The sequence below is a fragment of the Lissotriton vulgaris genome, chromosome 5 (genome assembly GCF_964263255.1).
Source record: "Lissotriton vulgaris chromosome 5, aLisVul1.2, whole genome shotgun sequence".
Classification (NCBI taxonomy): Eukaryota; Metazoa; Chordata; class Amphibia; order Caudata; family Salamandridae; genus Lissotriton; species Lissotriton vulgaris.
In genome coordinates, this window is record NC_141693.1 from 763111223 (window position 1) to 763136676 (window position 25454).

Below are 25454 nucleotides of genomic sequence, written 5' to 3' on the forward strand. Positions count from 1 at the left end.
CGCTATCAAGTGAAATACAGATAAAACAGTAAAATTAGAGAAATGGATATTAGAGAAAAGATATGGGTGGAAAAAAGAAAATCCTATCCTGTCCTTACAAAACTAGGAATCTGGTTAGCAGACTTGCAAATGTCCCTCTCAAGTGGTGCACAGACGCCAACATACAAGAAGAATTGGAAAACCGGGAGTAAGATAAAAGACAGTAGAGACCTAAGGGATGGTATTTGAATCCCTAAGGCAGGTAAAAAGGATCCACCAAAAATGGGAACACAAGTCACCGAGATGGCATACAAGCAAGTGTATCAAGGAAACAAACATCTCACCTGGATAGAAGCCAAATGGATTAAGATACATGAACTGTACAAAAACAACAAACAGAAGCAATTCTGGGATTATGTAGCCAAACTAGAGAATGAAAAGATATATTGTGTAATATAGTAACAGAGGAAGGATTGCAAGTGCATGTAGCAAACGTATATACAACTGATCCAAGTGCATCGTGGCAGGGGCCAGGGAGACCCTGCTGGCAGATAGCATATTGGCAGGTGAAGGGCTCCAAAAGACAGAAGTTGGTAAGGCACAGGAGCAGCAGGCTGTTGATATATTGTAAAAAAGTTAAGAAGAGATTGGGCACCAGGGCTCAATGGCCTCCCAGGTGGCATGTTAAAAGATGGCCTGGCTTACTGGGCAAAGACAGTTTCTACTCTTTATATGGAATTCAGGGCAAAAGCAGATGTACCGGATTCCTTGAGAGGCTCCATATTGCAACCAATATACAAGAAAGGTGACAAAATGGATCCAAAGAACTGCAGGCTAGTAGCCCTGTTGAACATAGAAGGGAAAGCATACACCAGCTCTCCTTTAAATGCGTTAAATGACTGGATCAAGGAAAATGACATTCTGTCATTCTATCAAACAGGGTTTTGAAATGGTGGTTCAATGACTGAGAACATAGTAGCATTATCATACTTGGCCCAGCAGGCGAACACCAAAATCAACTTGCCAGTGTTCGCATGCTTTGTGGACTACTCAGCGGAATTTGACGGTGTCTCCAGAAATAAGCTGTGGAAAAAACTGAAGAGCTGGATTATCCCAGCTAACTTCCGAAATACTATCATCTCACTATATAGTTACACCTTGGTGAGGATAAAATTGACTGGGCACAGAGTGTCCAAAAGGCTGTACATGGATTGGGCATGAAACAGGGCTGCATCCTAGCCCTGATGCTTTTTAACCTTTCCCCTGCAGATTTAGGCAAGGCCCTTCAAGGTGCCACATTGGTTACCCTAAAAATAGGGGCTCATAGATTGGACCTGCTCCAATCTGTGGACAACCTGGTAATTTTGATCATACCAGAGAAGGTTTATACAGAAGCATGGATGCTCTGAACATATAAAATTAGGCCTTAGATGGAGGCTGGGAAACCGGATGATAGGAACAGTACAGGGAAAGCAAAGACAGAGCAGGCCCAAGAAAGCCAAAACTCAAGCTACCATATATGCATTACTACAAGACAAACGTGTATAAACTACAAGAGAAATTAAGCAGCCCCACATCAATACCAATCAGGACAGCAATAAAATCTAAGTTGTTAGCGGTAGCAGGATACACTTAGTACGTTTTCCCTGGGCAGATGAAATTTGCTCTGGAAAAAGCACAGTGCCAGTTCTATTAACACGACTTTAAGCTACCAAAGTACACAAGCAACCTTTTGACCAGGTTGGAGTTCAGACTAGTACAACAAAAGTATGAATGCATGCGCACCCTCGTAAACTACTCCCAAACACTCAGAGCACCCAGAGGATCCCTAAAAGAAATACCTAAAGCAATTTCTGAGGGGGGATAGAATCCATGGAACAGTTACATGCAAGTGGCAGTGTCCAAACTGAAGTTATCAATAGCCAATTGGTCGTTGGAAGAAGTGAGTTACTTGGCAATAAAAAAGCTTAAATGAACAAGTTTATTTAGCTCTTGAGGTTGGAAGATATAGCCAGACAGAAGGAAAAGGGAGAATTACCAGGCCTGACTTCCTCCTGAAAAGCAAACATCGAGCAGCCATATTGAAGAATGCACTGGACAAGAAATGCCTGAAAAACATCCAATGGGTCAGGATAGGACAACTTCCAATCAAGGAACTCAACCCAGGATAGAAACGCTTTCACCCGATAATCAAATGCAAGTTGTGCAAATACAGAGCAGAGTCCCTGTCACACCTTGAATGTTGCTTCCCTGCTTTACTACAACAACAGACACTCTTAAAGCCAATGTTCCTACGGCATAAGATTAATACCTCCTTAGAGGCAATTTCATGGCTTTTCACCTGTACAGTGCCCAAGGACCTGGCCAAAATCGGAAAGTATATGAAAGCTGCCAGAATCAAACTAAATAAGACAATGGGCACTGAGAAGTGCTAAGATTCAGCAAAGAAATGAAACCCAGAGCATTGTGGCATCAAGCACTGAGGACCTATAAAGTGAGAAGCAACCTACAAGTGTGCCTTCAAGGCTATGGCCAGTGGCTGTGAAGACCAGAGATTGGAATTACCATCAGGGCAGCTTTTAGTAGGGAGGGGTAGAGTCACAACCGTAAAGTCAAAGCACAAAGAACTTTATGTATGATCATCTGAATAGATGAGGTTTCATAAGCTAGATTTATTTTTGCTCTTGTTTCATTGCAACAAATCTTGATCAATTTTTCAGCATTTGTGCCTCAAAAAAAGCAGACCTTGTGTTGTTTATTTTAAATGCTACTAAAAAACTGACATTTAAATATAATTTTTAAATAATACCTTCTTAAAGTTTTGCTGTAATTATAATACTAAAAGTTCCCCCAACATATGCAATTTCTCCACTGTTTGTGAGATTTGAGTAAGAATAAGAAATGTGACTCCCCAAAAATATATATGCAATTCCCCCAATAATTGTTGGATTTGAGGTAGAATAGTACATCTATCCTGGCCCCCCAAATATATGCACTGTTCTAAATGTTTAAGGGATTGGAGTTAGAATAATATATCTGATAAAAAATATATATCTGTTTTCCCAAATCTTTATTACATTAGGGTTAGATTAGTGAATCAGTATCCCACAAAAAAATAGACACTTCCATGAATATTTGTAGATTGGCAGTTACAATAATAAATCTGGACTCCCCATCCATATTACTGTCCTCAATGTTTGTGGGACTGGAGTTAGAATACTTTATCTAAACCCCTGGATATACAAACGTTCCCAAAGAGTTGGTGGATTGGAGTTAGAATAGTAAATCTCCTCCTCCTCTAATATATGCACTTTCACATTGTTTGTGCGTTGGAGCTTGAATGGTAAATGTGACCTCCCCAATTTAGATGCCATAACCTCAAAAGATGTTGAATTTAAGTTAGAATTGAACATCTGAGCATTTCAATAAATGCTCTTTCAAGTGTTTGTTGAATTGGAGTTATAAGAGTAAATCTACCACCAACCTTGCCAATATGTGAACTTTCCCAAATATTTGTTAGAAATATGTCAGAATAGCGGATATGATAGAATAGAATAGAAAGGTAAATCTGATCCCCAATGTATGCACTTTCCCAAATGTTTGTTTGACTAATTTTAGAATTATAAATCTGTTTCCCAGCAAATAGAGGCACCTGTCAAGTACCTGAATTCAAATGCTGAATTTCCGCAGGAGCTGATGCTGATCTTCTAACCCCCACACCCCGATGCCCAGATCATATAGATCTTGACAGCAAGGAGGGGGGAAAGGGGAATTGGAATTTAGAGAAACACGACACGTCTTCTTTTGAAGATGGTTCAGCTTCTGCTGCTATCTTCTTCCTGCCAAAAGAGTTAGTACACAACTATTGCATATTTACTATCTCTAATGCATTCAATCACCTTACCTATTTAGTTTTACTGTCTTTTAGGTTACCTTTACTTTCAGAGTGACTAACTGTTCTCTAGTTGTTTTCTGGTACTGGTTCTGGTTCCACTTATTCTGCAGTGAAGAACCTATAATACAGGGCACCTGATTAACCTCCATTCTAATGTACGTTGTGTATTCCTCATAGACTCTAAGACCTATTACCCTTACCGTAGCTCTATTTCTTGTCTTTACTCTTGCAAATAATGTTCTTCAAGAAAACGAAGAAAGATGAATCTGTGGAAGGTCTTCTCTAAAGGTGGTAAGTATATTTATATATATATATAATGTACACCTACTTGCTGAACGCCTTGCTGCAGATTTATTCCTTCTTAATCAGGCAGATAGTCTATCCAGTATGACGTTACCAACTTTCAGTCTTTATTTACATAGTTCTTAGTTCCAAAATGAATTCTAACCTTAATGAATCAGGCTTCTTGAATTCCCACAAGGGGCTGTAAGTGTCTCTCGAAGTCAGATTCAAATTACCAGAGATTCTAGTGACTGCTATCACTAAAATATTGAATGCTTGGAAAACTGTCCAAACTTATTCCAACAAATATCAGATAGGTCATCTGGATTGGACAATAAAATAAGGACTGATTTCACAACTTTGCTATACAGATATGGACAATCATTGTTTGAATGGACATTCTTTGTGAATTTTTCAAGATACGTTTATTTGTGCTCAGGGAACTCCACAAAAACTTTTTAAATATCAGATAGTAGACTCACCACAGCCGCGGTGAACACGAACAGAAAGGGTGCGTGAATAGCCTACTCACGAACCGCTACTTGAAAGATGAAACGCTGCGGAGAGAGGAAGCGCCAAAGCTGTCAGTTGAAGTGCGCAGTTTGATTTCCAACAGCGCGCGACAACAGCTGCGGTTGTTTACCGGCAAACAACTAGACCGGCAACCGATTTGGCAACACTGGCGGCCATCTTAGAATCCTTGCGCACAAGCCGCAATAGATTGCTGTGTACAAGTTTTGACCAGCGCTTGGCACGAGAAGGAATAGAATTCACTAGGCCATGTCGCAGCAACTTTGAAAGGACCATCACAACGCCAGAGGCCTCAGGATGATTAGCAGCTTTAGAGACATCAGGAGAATTAGCTGGGCCAGTCCTGACAGTACCCCCACCTCTTTGGGTTTCTGTGGATGTCTCCTATGAAATTCTTTTACCAATCTAGGGGAATGAATATTAACCACAGGTTCCCATGTTCTCTCCTCAGGACCAAAACCCTTCCAATCCACTAAATAAAACAGTTTACCCCTCCTAATCTTGGAGTCCAGTATCTGCTTAAACTCATACTCCTTTTCAGACTGGATTTGCACTGGATCAGAAGGACCTTTCTGTCTCAGATTGGGTGGACTCTTTCTTAACAAGGAAACATGGAATAACGAATGAATTCTGTATTTCGGGGGAAGCTGTAACTTCACACTGACTGGATTTATTACCCTCTCTACCAAAAAAGGACCGATGTATCTTGGCTGAAACTTCCTGTTTCCCTTCAATCGCAAATTACGTGTAGAAACCCAAACCTCCTCTCCTGGATCATACCTAGGGCTTGGACCTCTCTTTTTATCAGCATATTTCTTATAAGAGGCTTTAGCTTTATTGAGATTGACTGTTGCCTGCTTATACACTTGTTGTACATTCGGTATCACTTGTTCAACTGCCGGGACATCACTGTCTTGTCTTCCTACCAGTGTATATGGATGTCTCCCCAAGTTTAAATAAAAAGGAGAAAATCCAGTACTGGAATGAACTGCATTGTTATATGCAAATTCGGCTGCCCAAAGGATATCTGGCAACTCAGTCTCATGATCCATCAGAAACAAGCGCAGATACTACTCCAATTCCTGATTTACCCTTTCTGTTTGGCCATCAGTCTCAGGATGGAAATTAGAAGACAAACGGGAATCTATGTTCAATTTCTTTAAAAATGATCTCCAAAAACGAGATACAAATTGTGGTCCCCTATCAGAAATAACCACTCTGGGAATGCCAAGCATCTTGACTACGTGTTGCGTGAATAGAGCAGCTAATTGAGTAGCATTTGGAAGGGAATGTAAAGGGACAAAATGGCTCATCTTGGTGAAGTGATCAACCACTACCCAAATGAAAGAATAACCATGGCTAGAGGGTAAGTCTATTATAAAATACATCGAAACCGTGCGCCATGGATAAGGTGCTGGCGTCAACGGCATCAAGAACCCCCGGGGAGCCTGTCTGGTTGTTTTTCCCTTAAAACATTGTTCACATGAGGCCACATATTGTCACACCTGAGCATCCATTGACGGCCAACAAAAATTTCGCTGAATCAATTCCAAAGCCTTTTTAGTTCCCTTATGACCCGACAACAGATCATCATGAAAATGTTGGATAATCAGAGTTTGCAGTTCCACTTTTGGAATAAAAAGTTTTTCTTGAGCATAAGGTCGACCCTCCTTAACCTCTCGGTTTTCTCCTTGCTGCACCCATTCCGCTAGATCCAAAATGGCATACTCCTGATCCAAACGCTCTTCAAGATCAGAAAATTGAATCAAACCAATGATCTTTTCCTTTGGAATTATTAACTCAGTCTGCTGCACTGAAACATCCTCCTTTACATCCAAGCGTGACAAGGCATCCACCTTACCGTTGCTAGAACCAGGCTTGTAAGTTAGAATGAAGTTATAGTCGACAAATATGAGTGACCATCACAGTTGCCTTGGTGTCAGAGTTCGAGCCCACTTCAAAAATTGAAGGTTTCGATGATCTGTATAAACTTTGACCTTGTGCCGAGCGCCCAATAAGTAATGCCTCCACTCACGGAATGCATCCTTTGCTGTCAATAATTCCTTATCTGCAATTGAATAATTTTATTCCGCAGGGGTCAATTTACGAGATCGGAAGGCAACTGGATGAAGCTGACCAGTTGTTTTATTCCGCTGAGAAAGAATTCCTCCCAAAGCCAAATTGGAAGTGTCGGCTTCCACAAAGAAGGGCTCCTCCGGATTAGGATGTTGGAGAATTGGAGCAGAGATAAACAACCTCTTGAGATTCTTGAAGGCATCGTCTGCTTCTTCAGTCCAAACAAAATGTTCCCCTTTCTTTAACAAACGCGTCAATGGGGCAACTTTCTCCGAAAGTTTTCAATGAAGCGTCTGTAAAAGTTGGCAAAACCAATAAAACTCTGCACCTGTTTTATCGTTTGAGGGGCTGGCCAATCTTCTACCGCCTTTACTTTAGATTCATCCATAGCAACACCATCAGGGGAGAGTACAAAGCCCAAAAAATTCCACCTGCTTAGAATTAAACACACACTTCTCCAGCTTAACAAATAACTGGTGTTCAAGTAATTTCTTCAATACCGACCGAACATGTTGAATAAGTTCCTGCAAGTTCTCGGAAAAGATTAGAATATCGTCTATGTAAACGACTGCGAATCGATCCAGACACTCACGCAATACATTGTTCACAAAATGCTGGAAAGCTGCTGGGGCATTACATAGCCCAAAGGGCATCACTTGGTAATCAAAAAGCCCCAATCTGGTTCGGAATGCTGTCTTCCATTCATCTCCCTCAGCAACCCGTACCAAATGGTAGGCGCCTCGCAGATCCAATTTGGTGTAATATCTGGCCCCCTTGACTTGATCTAACAACTCCGAAATCAAAGGCAACGGATAACGATTCTTCTTAGTAACAAAGTTCAATCCTCTATAATCAATGCAAGTTCTTAAACTGCCGTCCTTAGGGATGAAAAATAGCGAAGAAGAGACCGGGGACTTAGAAGGTCGGATAAAACCATTGGCCAAGTACTGATCTAAATACTCGTTTAAATGTTGGTTTTCTCTCTCCGAAAGAGCGTATATACGACTGCAGGGCAATGATGCTCCCGGTTCCAGCTCAATTTTACAGTCATAGTCACGATGTGGTGGCAACTTATTCGCCTCCACTTCATCAAAAACTGCAGACAGGTCAGTGTATTCAACTGGAATTTTTTGTGTAGAGACTGAGCAAATTGAAGTTGCAGTGCTGGCTAGCAAATGGCAGGAGGACATAGAACCCACTTCAGTCTTCACGTGTTCACAATTCTTCTGGCAATATTCAGAATCCATCTGTATAGTTCTTTTTGCCCTATCAATCTTCGGGTTGTGTTCCGATAACCACGGTAGTCCCAAGATTAATTGAAATTGAAATTGAGGAGCGTCGATAAGGCTGAATTTCAAAACACTCTCATGATCTCCAGGACCAACTAAACTAATCTCCTCAGTATCGTGAACAATTGGACCAGAAGATAAATTGGTGCCATCAACGGCTCGAACAGGTTCTGGTCTCTCTTTCCTGATGGATTTGATTCCCAAGCTTTTAGCAAAGCCGATATCTCAAAAATTCCCGGTGGCACCGGAATCTATCATCACTGAGATACCTTCCTGACAGTTCTTTCCAAACTCAATTTTACCTGACACAATTAAATGAGGAGCAGCGTATTGCATCGTATTGGCTGCGGACTGTGTCTCTGGAGTGGACTCTTCCTTTGCTTCCACCAGAGCAACTCCTCTTACTGGTGGAGCCTGTCTTTTACCGGCAGATTACTCCTGGGTTTCTTCTGACAATCCTTCAAAGAATGACCAGAGTCACCACAGTACAAACGTAGCTTCCCAACACGCCTCCTTTCTCTCTCTTCCTTAGAGAGAGGTCCACAAACCGACCCAATCTGCATTTGCTCTTCTTCCGACTGGGCTTCCTTGGTCTTTGTACCTTCCAATTTACTGCGATCAAAACGAGGGGTAAAGATTCTGACATCTCTTCGTCTTTCGCCACGTCATTCACTCTGACGCAGTTCTATCTGCAGCACTAAGTCTATCAACGCAGAAACCTCTGTTGGCCGCTTAGGAATTTGAGCCAGACTATCCTTCAATTTGTCTTTGAGACCACAATAGAAGATGGAGGCTCGCTTTGCCTACGGCCAATTAGTCTCCACTATAAGCTTGTTGAATTGTGCCAAATAAGCCACAAAATCTTGATTTCCCTGTTTGAGGTCCAATAACTCATTGTCTGTAGTTTGCGACACTGACTGACGATCAAAAATTCTCAAAAATTCTTTCTTGAAGTAATCAAAGTTGTAGAGAATGGGGTCGTCCTAATTAACTAGAGGCATTGACCAGGCTGCAGCATCACCGCTCAGGTAGGACAACATGAAGGCCACCTTCGACTGATCTTCCTTAAATATGACTGACTTACAAAGATAATGCAATGACCACTGGTAAGGAAAATCTGAGCCTTATGGGGATCCCCAATAAACCTCTTGGGTGCTCCTAAAGGTATAGTAGGGGACATAGCGTGGATTACCTGAGTGGTTAGCTCTGTTTTAGAGGGAGCTGGGGCAAAAGTGTGAGGCCTACTCTCCTTATTACCCACTAAAGCAGCTGATGAAAAATCATCTATTCTTTTACGAAAAAAACTGGGTTTCCTGATAAGACCTCTTTATCTCTTCTTTTAGTGCTTGATTTTCTAACATAGTGTCACTCAATTGTGCTTGAATGCCATCTAATACTGTGGCTAAAGACTTAAGATCAATTCCCTCAGCCATCTTGCTCAGGGGGATAATTTGGTTCTGGCACTTCAATCTGTCAAGTACCTGAATTCAAATGCTGAATTTCCGCAGGAGCTGTTGCTGATCCTCTAACCCCCACACCCCGATGCCCAGATCATATAGATCTTGACAGCAAGGAGGGGGGAAAGGGTAATTGGAATTTAGAGAAACATGCCACTTCTTCTTTTGAAGATGGTTCAGCTTCTGCTGCTATCTTCCTCCTGCCAAAAGAGTTAGTACACAACTATTGCATATTTACTATCTCTAATGCATTCAATCACCTTACCTATTTAGTTCTACTGTCTTTTAGGTTACCTTTACTTTCAGAGTCTCTAACAGTTTTCTAGTTGTATTCTGGTACTGGTTCTGGTCCCACTTATTCTGCAGTGAAGAACCTATAATACACGGCACCTGATTAACCTCCATTCTAATGTATGTTGTGTATTCCTCATAGACTCTAAGACCTATTACCCTTACCGTAGCTCTATTTCTTGTCTTTACTCTTGCAAATAATGTTCTTCAAGAAAACGAAGAAAGATGAATCTCGAAGGTCTTCTCTAAAGTGGTAAGTATATTTATATATATATATATATATATAATGTACACCTACTTGCTGAACGCCTTGCTGCAGACTTAATCCTTCTTAATCAGGTAGATAGTCTATCCAGTATGACGTTACCAACTTTCAATCTTTATTTACATAGTTCTTAGTTCCAAAATGAATTCTAACTTTAATGAATCAGGCTTCTTGAATTCCCACAAGGGGCTGTAAGTGTCTCTCGAAGTCAGGTTCAAATTACCCGAGATTCTAGTGACTGCTATCACTAAAATATTGAATGCTTGGAAATCTGTCCAAACTTATTCCAACAAATATCAGATAGTAGACTCACCACAGCCGCGGTGAACATGAACAGAAAGGGTGCGTGAATAGCCTACTCACGAACCGCTACTTGAAAGATGAAACGCTGCGGAGAGAGGAAGCAGCCGCTTCGCCAAAGCTCTCAGTTGAAGGGCGCAGTTTGATTTCCAACAGTGCGCGACAACAGCTGCGGTTGTTTACCGGCAAACAACTAGACCGGCAACCGATTTGGCAACACTGGCGGCCATCTTAGAATCCTTGCGCACAAGCCGCAATAGATGTACAGTATGTACACCCTGCGATCATGGGGTACGGTGCGTACACCCCATGATCGCAGGGGTACACACCGTACCGCTAAAGACATGGGGTGTACGCACCGTACGGTGTGTATGTGAATGTGTGGTTTTCCGCACGAATCGCCCTTACCTGACGTGGACCGTACGAATCGCGTCCTTACACCCCGGTACAAATCGTACTCGTCGAGTCGTACAGCATGCTTACGAATCGTACGGTTCTCTGTGAGGGTCCGTGACGTACAGTTTCAGCCTTGCAATTTCTACGGTTCACGACTATTCGGATGAATTGACGAGATACGGATCGTACTACGCAATTCGGATGGACGTGTACGATTCGTAGGGAGACGGCTCCGGATACAATTCGGACGGACGCTTTTTTTCCCGATTCGGAATCGGCCCCTTGGTGTGACTGTAGATGTAAAAGCAAATCTAAGTCCTCTCCCAAATTCAGGCACTTTCTCCAAAGTTTCTAGGTTTAAGTTAGAATAGTAAACTTAGCTCCCATTTAATGCATTCCCTCAAGTTTGTGGACTAGAATTCGAATAATAAATGTCACCCCTTTTATTTAAGCAATTGACACATTGTTTGTGGGAGTTTCACTTTATTTTATGTTTATTCTATAGTTTTATATGGTACTAGTTTTACTTTTTTTCATGACTGTTTATTACATTTAGGAAATAGTGTTATATCTTTGTATGATCCTTTTAATATGTTTAATGAACAATGTATGTATTTTAGGATTCATATATTTACATTTTAAATGGTCAGGAATATTATAACTTTTTTTTTTTTAAATATATTTTTATTGCAGAGTTATAAACCACAGGATACAATTAGTCAGCCAGTTCACTCGTGACATCCCCTCGTTCAATAATAAAACACAAATCGTACACAGCCATTCAGCCCGCATCCCGGAGGCCGGGCGGCATAATACTCCACTCAATAGGAAAACATTACGGTGCACGTCCCATAGGGTCCATGGTTGATATGTCGTTTTACGTATCTGCTTTTACCCCCCCACCCTCAACATCGCTCCCGTCAGCCATTCTAGTGGTAAGCAGTGGTACCGCCCATGTTGGGACCTGCCCCAAGTGCAGTAAGTCTATCGTGCCTGGCCGCTCCCCCCAGCCATTCCTCACTCCACGCAGTACCCCACCATCCTATTAGATTCCAAGGTGCCCTGGGGGGCCACCATCTATTGACGTCCAACCCACCCCAAACTCCCATTAACCAACCCCCCCAAAGCCCCCCCCCCCTGGCAACTGCTAAGGTGTATGTCTCGTCCCGACGAGTTGGATGGATCCACTACAGTGCGTGTTATGATACTTTTTGTGTTTGCCCCGCGGTGTCCACTGGCCTAATTCTCACTGTCCTCATCCTCCACCAAAGAATCACGCAAGGCCTGCACCACTAACTCCCATGCACGCGCCGCATCCAATGCCTTCTCAGTCCCCATCTTAACGGCCTGGTTCATCCGGAGCACACTCTCGCAGTCAGACCACCGCAGCAATTCATTCTTCCATCTACGCAGTGAGGGTCCCCCCCTGGACTTCCAATGCCACGATATTTCCCTTTGCGCCAATATCAGGCCCAGATCAATGAATTTGCTCGTCACCTTGGTGTGTTTGGTGTGCGGGAACCAGAGCAGCAGGCATGCCGCCATATCGAATTCCACCTCCCTGTCAGTCACTTCGTTCAGGAGGTCCCCTACCTCCGCCCAGTAGGCCTCCAAGTGCGAGCACCCCCAAAACAAATGGTCCATGTCCGCTCCCAGAGACGAACACCGGGGGCATCGGGCATCCGGTACCTGAAAGTACCGCTGTAATTTCTCAGGGGTTAAGTAGGCCCTATGGAGCACATAGAAATGTACTTGCTGAAAGCGCGCATTTCTCGTGCCCTTCCACGTGCGCCGCAGGATGTGGCCCCATGCCGTGTCCGGTATGGGCCGGCCCACACTCTCCTCCCATTTAGTCTTGAGCCCCTGGAGCGGTTCCAGTCCCTCATTCAGCATCCTATTATGGAGGCACGTCACAGCTTTGAACGTACCTGCCGCCATCACCACATACTGGCACGCCATAGTCGTTGTCGGTTCCATGAGCCCCCCTTTCCAGTGCTTCTGTGTGGCAGCCACCACCGCCGCGTGCAGGAGGAACCTCCCGTCGGGCAGCCCAAACTGGTCCCAGAGCGCTTCGAACGGTGCCAAAGCCCCGTCTATGTATAGGTCGCCCACTACCTGTAGACCCGCCTCTTCCCAGTCCAGCAATGGGGACCAATCTCCCCCGTGCGGCAAGGCCGTCAGCATGCCGATCGGGATCTCCGGTGCATAAGGCCGCGACGCCTTCGCTCTCCGAAGGCTCCTCTGCCAGCACAGCCGGAGTGTCCGTTCCTCCATAGTGAGGCCCCGCAACTCGAGCCTCTGTTGCATGATAATATAGGACAGTACGTGGCGTTGTATCCCCCAATCCCGGTCCTCCTCTGGACCCCGAAACACCCTAGCCACGTTCTGCGTAAGGACCTGCAACTGCGCCGCCAGATAATACAGCTCGAAATCGGGCACAGCCATGCCCCCTTCGATCTTGGGGCGAAGTAGCGTGCTCAGGGCCACTCTACGGCGACCATGCCCCCATAGGAAGCCGATAATCATTGACCTCAGGTCTCTAAAGACCCCCTGAGGAATCCAGACAGGCAGCGTCCGGAAATAGTAAAGGAAGCGGGGGAGTGCCACCATTTTTAAAAGTGCGATCCTACCCAGAACCGTCAGCGGGAGGGTCGACCAGAAGGACAAGCTGCCCCTCAGTGCCCGGACACATCGACCAATGTTGCCCTCCAATAGGTCCGCAGTCGCGTGGTAGATGCGGACTCCCAGATAGGTGAAACAAGATGGCTCCCAGCCCACGTCCAAATCGCCGCCGGGGTCGGGCGATCCCGCTCTCAGCGGAAACACACAAGTCTTCGCCCAATTGACCTTAAGGCCTGATAGCCGGCCAAACTCCGACAACAGTTCCATCGCTCCTTCCAATGCCCGCGCCGTGTCAGCGAGGTACAGGAGCAGGTCATCCGCATATAGCGATATATAATGCCACTGCCCGCCGCTGGCTATCCCCGCGTACCTGTCACCCGACCTCGCATGGACCGCCAACGGTTCCATCGCCAGAGCAAACAATAGGGGGGATAGGGAGCACCCCTGTCGCGTGCCCCTGCCCACCGGGTACGCCGCAGACACCAGACCGCCCAAACGCACCCTCGCCGTCGCCGAGGTATATAAGACCCTCGTACACCTGCGGAACCCCTCGCCCATGCCAAACCTCTCTAACACTCCATCCAGGAAAGACCATTCTAAACTATCAAAGGCCTTCTCGATGTCCACGGACAGGACCGCCGGAGCTCCCTCCCCGTCCAAGATGGCGTCCATTATCCCCACTAGGCGGCGAATATTCAGCGCCGTGCTCCTCGTGGGTATAAACCCGGCCTGGTCCCTGTGTACCAAACCCGTCATGTGTGGGGCCAGCCTGGTGGCAAAAATAGATATTTCAGAATACCAATGTTAGCAACATTAAAACACAAAAATGTGGGAACAGTGATATATATTATATAATTATCTGCTGTCAGCCTAAATTATTCAGGAGCAATCACATTCTTTAATAGCATGACTTCAGAAGGACGTTCTGTAGAAAAGCATTGAGGAAGAATGTCAATGAGGTAGGACTATAGTTTTCTTCCAGAAGCATTTCGGAGGTAAACTGCTGAAAATATTGTTTTAAATTTTTCTGATGTAAAAAATATATTTCTAGCAAAGGACAGCATGCATAGTAACAGGCCACACAATCAAAAAAAAACTGTTAAAAACGAAGAAGAGAGATTTAACAAAATTACTATGGAAATATTATGGAGCAAGAGCATAGAGGCAAGTGGTTAAACAGATCATCTCCCATTTTTTCTAATTGAAATGTGGAGAATATGTATCTTTCAATAGTAATTGAAAATATAACGGCCATTTTTTTATATTCATTTGTTGACAAAGCACTATAAAAATATATGACAATTTTCCCACTTATGGAACATTGTACAACTAATTATTTATTTTCATTTAACTCAGATTGTTGATTAGAAATTACTATTAGGTGCTACAGTAACACTGTTATTATACTATATAAACAGGAGTAACTAAGTACTGACCTTTTCAAGGGCCTCTTTCAACACTGGTATTGGGTGAGCCAGGGGAACAGGCTCAGGATATCGAGGGCACATTGTCACCTGTTCAGAGTTTGCATCTGCCAGCAATGGACCTGTCGGAAATGTACCATAGATTGTCTCATCAGATGAATTGATACAAAAATCAAACTTTAATTTGTCAGATCACTTTATTCAACCTCCAGGGGCATAAAAGTACAAACAGTTAAAAGTACATAACATTAATAAGACACACTTAAGGAATTCACCAATAAAATGAGTCGAAAGATAAAAATACATACAATACTGCAGATAATGTGACTAATAAAGAAGAATACAATAATTCATGAATACATTCATTGGTTGTCTAAAATAATACAAATGTACACAATTATGTGTGATAAAAAATGTTAAAATTATATCAAGGTATTAACAAACAACAGTAATAGAAGCCTGCAGAGTAACAATACACTTGGCTAAAATAATATAAGAGAGAGATAAAGAGCTTTGCTGTGGAGCCCCCACAGGGCATTCAAGAATTTAGAGATAGAAATGACTACAACTGGGCGAGGATCCAGTCTAAGACTACGCAGGGTTTCCTGGTGGGTATGTACTCCTAATAGCCTGCATATGGGTGCAAGCCAAATATGACGAGGGAATATATAAATGGACAGGCAAAGAATACGTGAGGAAATACTCTCTTTTAGGAAATTACAGGGCGGACAACAGATGTCTCCTTTGCCAGATCATCCAGACGTAAACACTTTGAGGGGTATTGTGCTATTGTGGAACTGAAAATATAGGGGCATATTAGTAAGGGGAAGTATCGCCGCTTTTTCGGCGAATTGTGCTGAGATAGCGGTGATACTTCTAGAGCCCTATCCACAAGGGCATTTTAACGCCTGGCTCAAGCCCACTTTGCATGTCGGCGACAAACATCACTAATGACATGCAAAGTGGGCGTTCACACGTCCAACCACATGTAAAATGTGGTTGGAGGTGGGAACACCCTATTACCAAGGCAGGCATTGGGAGAGGCAGACCTGCGATAAACTCGTTTATCGCAGGTCTCCCAACGCCTGCTCTGACCAGGTGTTAGGGCATTGATAACATGGGGGTGTGGATCATAACGCTGATTCCACCCCCCCATATTATCAATGCACACATTAGCGCATGAAAAAACGTTTTTTTCATGCGCTAATGTGCCATATCACCGATTATCGACGGATTTCATTTCGCCTACGTGATGCGCATTGATAATTGCGCGCTATCACGGCGAAAAAATCCGGCGATAGCCGGCGATATGTAAATGTGCGTTGTCTGTTTTCTAACGCACTTCTAGGTAATATGCCCCATAGTTTCCTGTGGAGTGGAACAGACACTAAGGGGGTCATTATGATTGCGGTTTTTCCGCATCCTCGGGGCCGGCGGAAGGCACCGCAGGCCCAGAGGATGCAGAAAAACCGCAGCGGACTGACCAAAGCCCACCGCCACATTAGGATGACTGGTGGGTCCTGGTTTCCGTCCGCAACTTTTCCGCCGCGGTCGGCTTACAACTGCGGCGGAAAAGCTCTAATATGGTGACGGTGTCTTCCAGACACCGTACACCATATTAGGATGGCCTGTAAATTATGCTTTTCCGCGGCGGGTTTTCCGCCGTGGAAAAGCATACGGAACTATACTGCGGGCCCCCTAGGTGAAGGGGGCGTGGGGGGTGCACATGGGGGGTACCTATGGTACCCCCCTGCATTTGCATGCAGAAAGTGGCAGGCACTGCGCGGTGCCTGCCTCTTACTGCATGCAAATGCAATGCGTGCATTTTTAACATTGCGGCGGGTGCAGCTTGAAGCTCCACCCGCCGCATTGTTTAAAGTAGAGGATGTGACCGCAACCCTTGCGGTCACATCCTAATTGCACAGGAGGGAGCTCCGCATGCCATGCGGAGGTTCCCTCCTGCTCTGGGGTCGCGGACGGACGCAAGTCCGTCCGCGATCCTAATGACCCCCTAAGTTGGGGGATTAAGTCCCCTTGAATCCTGAGGGTCCCTGGGATCCAACTAGCCCACCAGGTACCTCCAGTAAGGGCCACAGAGCTGCATTGCAGAGAGGTGTAAAAAGGGGCATGGCCTAGACCACATCTCCGCAACGCAAGCCTCTGGCACTTTTTGGAGGTACCTGATGGACTAGTTGGCCCCCAGGGGCCTTCAGGATTGAAGAGGAACGAATTATCCAACTTAAAACGCCCCACAGGGCATGTTTGCACACATGTCACCTTAGGCCCCGCCCCCTCCCTTTACCACTGTGCAAACATGCCTGTAGTGCATTTTAAGTTGAGTGATTAAGTCCCCTTTAATGCTGAGGGTCCCTGGGGTCCAACTTACCCACCAGGTACCTCCAGTAACCCCCCAGGGCTTTGTCAATGTTGGGAGAGGGACCGCACGGCCCCCCTCCTGGAGCCAGAGATGGCCCATGGGACCGCCACCCCCAGGGCCGGCTCCTGCAGTGTCCTGTGTTCCGATGCCGACCGGCCCAACACCGCAGGAGTGAAGAACGTCCCAATCCTCTGCCCTCACCGTGACCCCCAACACCCACAATCGAAACGGATGGTGGAGAACATGACACCGGGAGAAGGTGGGTAACAAAACAAGGGAACCCAAGGTCTTGGGGAACACAACTCGTCTCCTCTGGCTTCTTGGTAGCTGACAGCTTGACACAGACGAGACCGCTAAAATGAAAAAAGGGGACAAGATTAAACACACCCCTACTACTATTACCAGTGTCAAGTACACACACGAACCACCGACCTCCCTGCTTACCCCAGATAACAAACAGGAGTGGCTTGATATGAAACAGGAATTCTTCTACTGCAATCGTATTGGTTGTTTCTTGCGTAACCCCAGACCAACCACGCCCCCTCGGGAAACACCGAGAATGACAAAGGGGGTGGAATTCACAATTCCTAGGACAAAAAGGGACAGGGGAAAAATGGTATCAAGGGAATACGAAAGACACCCAAAAAACCCTGGTATCTAAAAAGAACACGAAGGTAGCGCAAAAACGGCCGTTATTCAGCTCCTTCATGAAACCACCCAAACACAGATAATAACGGGACGTTACAACTCAAAGGAAATGCAGCCGCGAATCCCAGAACGTCACCGAAGATCAAAAACAGGTCCCCAAAAAGGGTTCAGTAATGCGCAAGGGAATAGGAAAACAGGGGAACAGGGGAAAAAGGGGATCGAAACCTAGCACTAGAAAAGACCGCTGGAACAGAACTCGAAGGAAGGGAAACAAGGTAGAACCACAGGAACAGGAATCACACGGCAAGGGACCAATGAAGAAACCAAGCACCTGTTTCCTGTTGGCAGCCCCCTTTTAAAGCGAGCCCTAGGGAGCGTCCATAAATTCGCATAAGCACTTGGCACTTTTATGAAAAAAACGCTGTACGGGGAACTATACAGAAGGAACCAGGCCCCCTTGAACCCCAACAGTACCCCCTCCCGAAAGCCTCCCTACAGGCCTTGGCTTCCCAGGATGTAGGCGATGAAACAGACGAACTAACCGGGCAGCATGAACCCTACTCGCCGGAACCCAAGAACGGTCCTCTGGGCGGTAACCCTTCCAGTCAATTAGGTAATACAGCCGTCCCTTCATCCGCTTGGAATTCAAAACAGTTTTAACCTCATACTCCACGTTATCATCTATTAAAACGGGAGGAGGAGGTGGCAACTCTTGAGAAGTGGTGACGTATGGCTTCAACAAAGAGGTGTGAAATACAGGATGAATACCATACTCAGCCGGTAAAGCCAACCTGATCGCAACTGGATTCATCACCTTCTGGACAGGAAAGGGACCTACAAACCGAGGCTGTAATTTCCTTGGTCCTGGCAACTTCAGATTCTTTGTTGATAGCCAAACCCTATCCCCAACTGCATACAGAGGAGCTGGCCGTCTATGCCTGTCTGCCTATACTTTCATGGCTTTCTTGGACTCAAATAATTGCTGGTGGGCTTTCTTCCAGATTTAAATCAAACCCCTACTCAGGGAATCCACTGCTGGTACCCTCTCAGATGGCTGAATTGGAATTGTCTTGGGATGGAACCCCATCGAACAATAAAATGGTGACATGCCTAAAGCTGAGTGCATGCAGTTATTATATGCGAACTCAGCCACAAGAAGGGCTTGTACCCAACTACCCGTCAGTGACGTTAGCAAACAGCGCAAATACTGCTCCATTGTTTAATTGGTACGTTCTGTTTGCCCGTTGCTTTGTGGATGGTAAGCTGTTGACAAACGTACTTCCATCTTTAATGACCGACACAGGGCAGTCCAAAAATGTGAAACAAACTGTGCCCCTCTATCTGAAACGATGGCAGTAGGAACCCCATGCAGTCGGATCACTTGGGCCATAAACACATCAGCCAATTCTCTAGATGTGGGTAACCCTGGCAAGGGAACGAAGTGAGCCATTTTAGTGAATAAGTCCACAACAACTAAAATGGCCGTAAACCCTGAACCAAGCGGCAAATCGGTCACAAAGTCCACACTGACCGTATGCCAAGGGGAAGGAGGCACTGGCAATGGGTGCAACAACCCAGATGGAGACATGTGCGAGGACTTACTAACAGCACACACCGGGCATGAGGCCACAAATACCTGTACATCATGGGCCAGAGACTTCCACCAAGACAACCAAATCGACAAACTCAACATAATCTTCAGGGGGGTCTACAACCTGAGAGACCATATCTTTTAAGTCCTCGCACAAGCCCTGATAAAACAAAGAGGTTCTTTTTGCCATGGGCCATTGTGTCTCTGCTACTAGGCGGTTGAGAGTAGCCACATAACCCAAAAGATCCTGCTTACCCTGCCGTAGCTTTAACAATTCAACATCACTTGCCTGCATGAAAGCATGCTTAGCAAACAGACTATGCATCTGGTTCTTAAAGGCCGGGAAACTATTCAACACAGCGTCATTGTTTTCCACTAAGGGGACCGCCCAACTAGCTGCAGTACCCGAAAGATATGAGATCACAAACGCTACTTTAGTAGTGTCGTCAGGAAAAGCGGTTGGTCGACACATGAAGTGCAAATGACACTGGTTCATAAATATAGCATATCTGCTACTATCCCCGGAAAACTTCTCTGGAGCTGCCAGAGGCACTGGCACGGGAGAGTTCACTGTAACGGACAAAGGAGAAGGAGACCCACTCTGCCCCCCACTCCTCTCATATTTAAATGTGGCTGGTTGAATCAATGGGGGCCTAGCCTTAACTGAGGGATCCCTCCCTCTTCTCTTCACCTCACTCAGTGTCCCCCGTAACTCCTGATTCTCCTGACGCAGGGATTGGAATTCACCCTGCATGTGCGCTAAAGCCTGCATAATTTCCTGCATCGAAGAAGCCCCCCCTGCTGCCTCCTCAACCATTCTTCACTCGGGCGGTGTATTACTTAGTGGGCTTGGTTTTCTGTTCCGATGCCGACCGGCCCAACACCGCAGGAGTGAAGAACGTCCCAATCCTCTGCCCTCACCGTGACCCCCAACACCCGCAATCAAAACGGACGGTGTAGAACACGACACCAGGAGAAGGTGGGTAACAAAACAAGGGAACCCAAGGTCTTGGGGAACACAACTCGTCTCCTCTGGCTTCTTGGTAGCTGACAGCTTGACACAGAGGAGACCGCTAAAATGAAAAAATGGGACAAGATTAAACACACCCCTACTACACTTGGCACTTTTATGAAAAAAACGCTATACGGGGAACTATACAGAAGGAACCAGGCCCCCTTGAACCCCTACATCCTGGCGCCCACCCCCAGGACACTGCTGTTTGCTATTGCGAGGCTCCCACCCTATCATAGCAAACTGTGGTTTGGGTTTTGGAAGAGAGTGCAGGGAACCTGCTCTCTCTTCCAAAATCCAAACCAGATTGCTTTTCCACAAGGGGAGCTGCATGTCAGAAGCTCCCCATGTGGAAAAGCAATGCCGGCTCCCGCAGGAGGCGGGGAGCCTGCGGGACCATGGGGGGATTGGGGCTCCCCCCATGGTCCCCAACGGAGAGGCCAGGCCCAGGGGGATGGGGTTCCCGGGACCGGAAGTGGCCAGGGAGGAGGGCCACGCGGCCCACTCCCCAATAATAATTTAAAAAATGTAAAAACGCAAAGGCCGGCCCCGGGGGATGGGGTCCCCGGGGCCATAAATGAACTGAGGAGGGGGGCACACAGCCCACGCCATAATAATAAAAAAAGTGAATTTGGTCATGCCCTTGGGATGGGGTCCCAGGGGCCCAAATTGGCCACGGGAGGAGGGCCCGTAAAGGACCCCCAAATTTGAATATTTAGTGCCCCGGGGAGGTGGCGGTCCCCGGGGTGTGTGGGGGGCACAGGTTATCAGCCCCGCAAATATTTTAAAGCCCCCTTTGGGTGGCGGTCCCGGGGCTTGGGGGGCCCTTGGAGGCCCCCCATAGATTAAAAAAGAAGCCCCAGGGCGGCGGTCCCCGGGCCTGCGGGGGGCTGCGTGCCCCTCCGCAACTCATTTATCTTGCCCCGGGGAGGTGGCGGTAACCGGGGCAGTGTTTTTTTTCCACTGCCCAGTGACCTGGCCCACCCGGAGGCTAAATATTAACGAAGCGCGGGAGCCCACGCTTTGTTTTTTAAATTTTCTCAGCCGGATCCGTGGATCCTCATGTGACTTTGCTGATTTTCTTTTTAAAAAAATGCTTTTATTTGGCCCTGGGGGTCCTTGTGGGACCCCCTGAGCAGGCCTAGGGGGTCAGGGTGTTTCTACCCTGCCCCCTTTTCTTGTTTTATGCCTTTGTTTTTCTGTTTTCTTGTGCCTCGGTTACCAAGGCACAAGAGGGCTGCCAACACTTCCTGGTTGGGAGTGTTGACAGCCAATTAGAATGCAGCTCGTGATCGGCAGGGTGCGCAGATCAACCGTGCCTCTATATATCGATATTTTTAGTTTGGATTTTCTCAGCAGCTACTGAAGGGATTTACACCATTTAAGAAACAGAGTTCTTTCTGAGGCAAGGGCAACCTTTATTCCAAATTTGGTGTAATTCCGTTCAGCAGTTCAAGCTGTAGCCGTGTCTAAAGTTTCCTATGAGAAATGAATTTTTTGACCACTTTTTTTTACTTTCTCATGTACTGTCGCAGGGATTTCGTGCTCATACAGAACTGTGCATAGAGACTTGGAACCTCAGTGAATTAGGGTGTGCCAAAACTCACCTTAGTACACAAAATCCCCTACCAAACTAGCTACAGTGTCTCATTGGATATCACAAAACTCCCAATGCTTAGACAAACCAGAACATGGACTTAGTACACCTCAGGTAACGCGGAACACACGAACACTCTTTCGTTATACAATCATTCCAATCCAGAACAAGGAGTAAAAGAGGACACGTGCATATTTGAAATATTTATTCACTAATGCAGTGTTCTCAAACGCAGTATCTTAGCTAGTACAAGCAAACATATTATAAGAAACAAAGTAATCAGCATAGTCTCTAGTATAGAACACAAAGGGTGAAAGCATGGTATTATGCTAAAACGAATAGGGTATAACAACATCTAATTCTCACCCTCCCTAGCTAGTATATTTTATTATATCTAAGAATGTTTCTTTGGGTTTTAGCAGGGCGGCCCCATACCTCAAGATCCTAGTGGTAAGGGATCACATCATCTTCCACCAGCTCTGTGCATGCGAAGCACCATCAAGTGTGTTTGTATGCTCTTGTGCAAAGCAATATAAAACGCGCCTAAAGCCAGAACTTGGCCGCAGCTGCATGTATGCTATGTCTAGGAACGTGCGAAGATCAGACCTCACAACAACCACTGTGTTGAGATATCCTTGAAGGTTTCTGCACTCACTGTACAGACACAGCTCGCCAAGCAAGGCTGATATCAGAGTAACTTCATATTATTCCCGCATGAATCAAAACATTCTACTAGGCTCAAAGCTAAAGCAATAGCTCTGTGTCGTGTGCAGAAGCAGCAGAAAGGTAAAATGGCGTTTAAACTCTTTAAAAGCTCATGCTAACAGAACACAGCATGCAGGCAATATATATCTATATGACAGAACTACTGAAGTGATTTACAACATTTAACAAAAATAGTTCTTTCTGAACCAAGGGCTACCTTTTTGCCAAAGTTGGTGTAATTCCATTCAGCAATTCGAGTTGTAGCTGTGTCTAAAGTTTCCTATGGGAATTAACATGGCGAAAACACATTTTGGGACCCCCCTTTTTTCTCAGCCTCCGCTTGCCGAATCACCCCAAAATTTTAAGATAGGAGCTGACCGGAGCGGGCCACTAGGTCCTAAGTAGGTCCTAACTAGGTCCTAACTATAACTATCTACTGCCGACAGCCAGTAGATAATATACATATATTTTTCTTTATACTGCCTCTGCACTGTTTTTAATCTTCACCTAATGTGGGGGGCGGAGCTAGCCGGCAACCGAGATGCCCGCCTGAGTTCGAAGCTCCTCCGTCCCATTGCACGATCCTTCACATATCCTGAGAAGTTGCGCTGCAATTGCCTCGTCCTGCGGTGCCTGAGCGAGTGGTGAGGCTGGGGGGCGCGATATTTTGCTTTTGACCCCGGTGTGCTGCCCGGTGAGCTAAGAGCTGCAGGTGATGGCCGGGGCGTGGAACGGGCCTAGCGAAGCCGCGGCCTGAATTTTGACGAGCCCCGCGGTGGGTGACGAGACCCCTGCCGCTGCAGGCCCTGAAGGCGCCAAGGATGGCGGAATTTGATCCAGAGAGCCCGGGAGGTGCGATGTGCTGCGTCGGCTGCAAAGGGGGGGGGGGTGGAACAGTGACTGCGGGGGCACTGACCATCGGGTCTTCCTACCCCCTTCCCCCCGATGAAACCTACCTCAAGGTCATAATCGGTGCTGCTGACCCCACTGGGAGCGCTGTTTGTGGGGGCCTCGCTTTCGACTGCAGTGGTTGCCGGGGGGAGGTTCCCTTATGGTGCACAGGACTAACTGACGGAGCTACCTACTGTCGTGGGGTGCATTGGGGGACGCACTCTCCCGGACTGTTGCTGATTCCCCCACTGAATCTGGGCGGCAGATTCGCACTACCTGGGGACTCGAGGCCGCCATCTTCCTTCCCCATTGAGGTCGTTTGGCGTGATCTTTCGGCCTTGCCGGTGAACCACCAGTAGACGCTACTGACTGAGTGCGCATTGGAGCGAGGTCCATTTAGATCATCCACACGGTCTTTCACTTTTCTGAACGGGCCGGTTGCGCATATATTGGCGATTCCTGCAGTGTTGCTTGGATCTGTGCCTTGGTCATATGCTTCTTAAATTTGGGTCCCTACACTGGCTGCCTGGAGTTACAGATCTCTATTCACTCTGCCTTACCCATTGAACTTTTCCGGCGCAGGGTGTGCTGCCGGCGCTGGGCCACGTGTTCTCCCTGGTTGACTGGTCCACTGCCCCTGGAGTAGGCCTACTCTGATTGCTCGCACTTGAAATACTACTCCCACAGGAGCCCGGTACTGGATACATTAGCGAATCCTTGCGAGGGTGCATTGGCAGTGAGGCCCGGGTGCGCTGGACTGCTTTGCGGTGCTGTGTGACCGAGGCCTTATTCCTGCACTGAGGGTGTGCACTGGCCGTTGGCATGGGGCGCTCGGATCGAACGCAATCTAAGCTCTCATTTGGCCCCAGAGGACCCAAGACGACAGAGGACGATGGGGCGGCAGCACGGCGGACCACGACGCAGCAGTGGAGGCGCAAAAACAGGACTTGCGTGGGATACTCCTTGCAATGGAGAAGAACCTACAGGGGGGGCTGGCTACCCTGGGCACGAAAATTGATGCACTCACATACCGCATGCACCATTTGGCTGAACGGCTCGACAAGCATGCGGAACGGATAGATGTGTTGGAGCGCCGACGAACTGAAGTAGAGGAGGCTCAGACCACGCTAGACATGGAGAACAAGCAGATTGGCAGAGCCATGCAATCCCTCCTTGACAAAACCGAGGACTTGGAGGCCCGCTCTCGTCGGTGCAACCTCCACATCACAGGCCTTCCGGAGACCACGCACACTGGCAACACAGAGCTATTTGTCGAGGGCCTGCTGAAGAAATTGCTTGGCGACACAGCGTTGGGAGAGCCCACCGCTCGTTGGGTCCACAACCTAAGCCGGGGGCCCCCGCCCCATAATTGCCAAACTGCTAAATTATCAAGATCACAATGTGGCTTTGAGACTAGCCAGGGACAAGCAACCATTGCAGTACGAGGGCTCTGTACTGTACTTGTACCCGAATTTCACGGCACGGGTGCAGGAGGCCAGAAAGCAGTTTGCTCCTATAAAGCGCCAACTAAAAGAACTGGGAGCTGATTATGCAATGCTATATCCAGCAAAGCTCCGCGTTAACAGGCAGGGGAGGTCCATGATCTTTTCAGACCCTAAGGCATTGCTAAAGGATGTAAGGGACTGGCAGAGGGAGAAACAATCACCGAGGAATGATGGTGAGGTCTCGGCGGAAGGTTCTCTGGAGGAGCAGGAATGAATGGAGTACTACAGATAAGCTGCACGACCCCTGATACATGTTGTATGAATGTTTAGGTGGGTGCGGGGGTGATGGGGCAAATGTCAAGTATTATTTTCTCTGGGAGA

At 46.6% G+C, this 25454-nt stretch overlaps 1 protein-coding gene across 1 annotated transcript in view; it reads right to left on the reverse strand.

Annotated features, from left to right (window-relative positions):
• Positions 1-25454, reverse strand: part of LACTBL1 (lactamase beta like 1) — a 458138-nt gene that overhangs the window by 123537 nt on the left and 309147 nt on the right. Inside the window, exon 3 of the mRNA XM_086920206.1 lies at positions 14820-14929. Coding sequence (XP_086776332.1) covers positions 14820-14929 — 110 coding nt within the window. The remainder of the gene's footprint in view (positions 1-14819; positions 14930-25454) is intronic.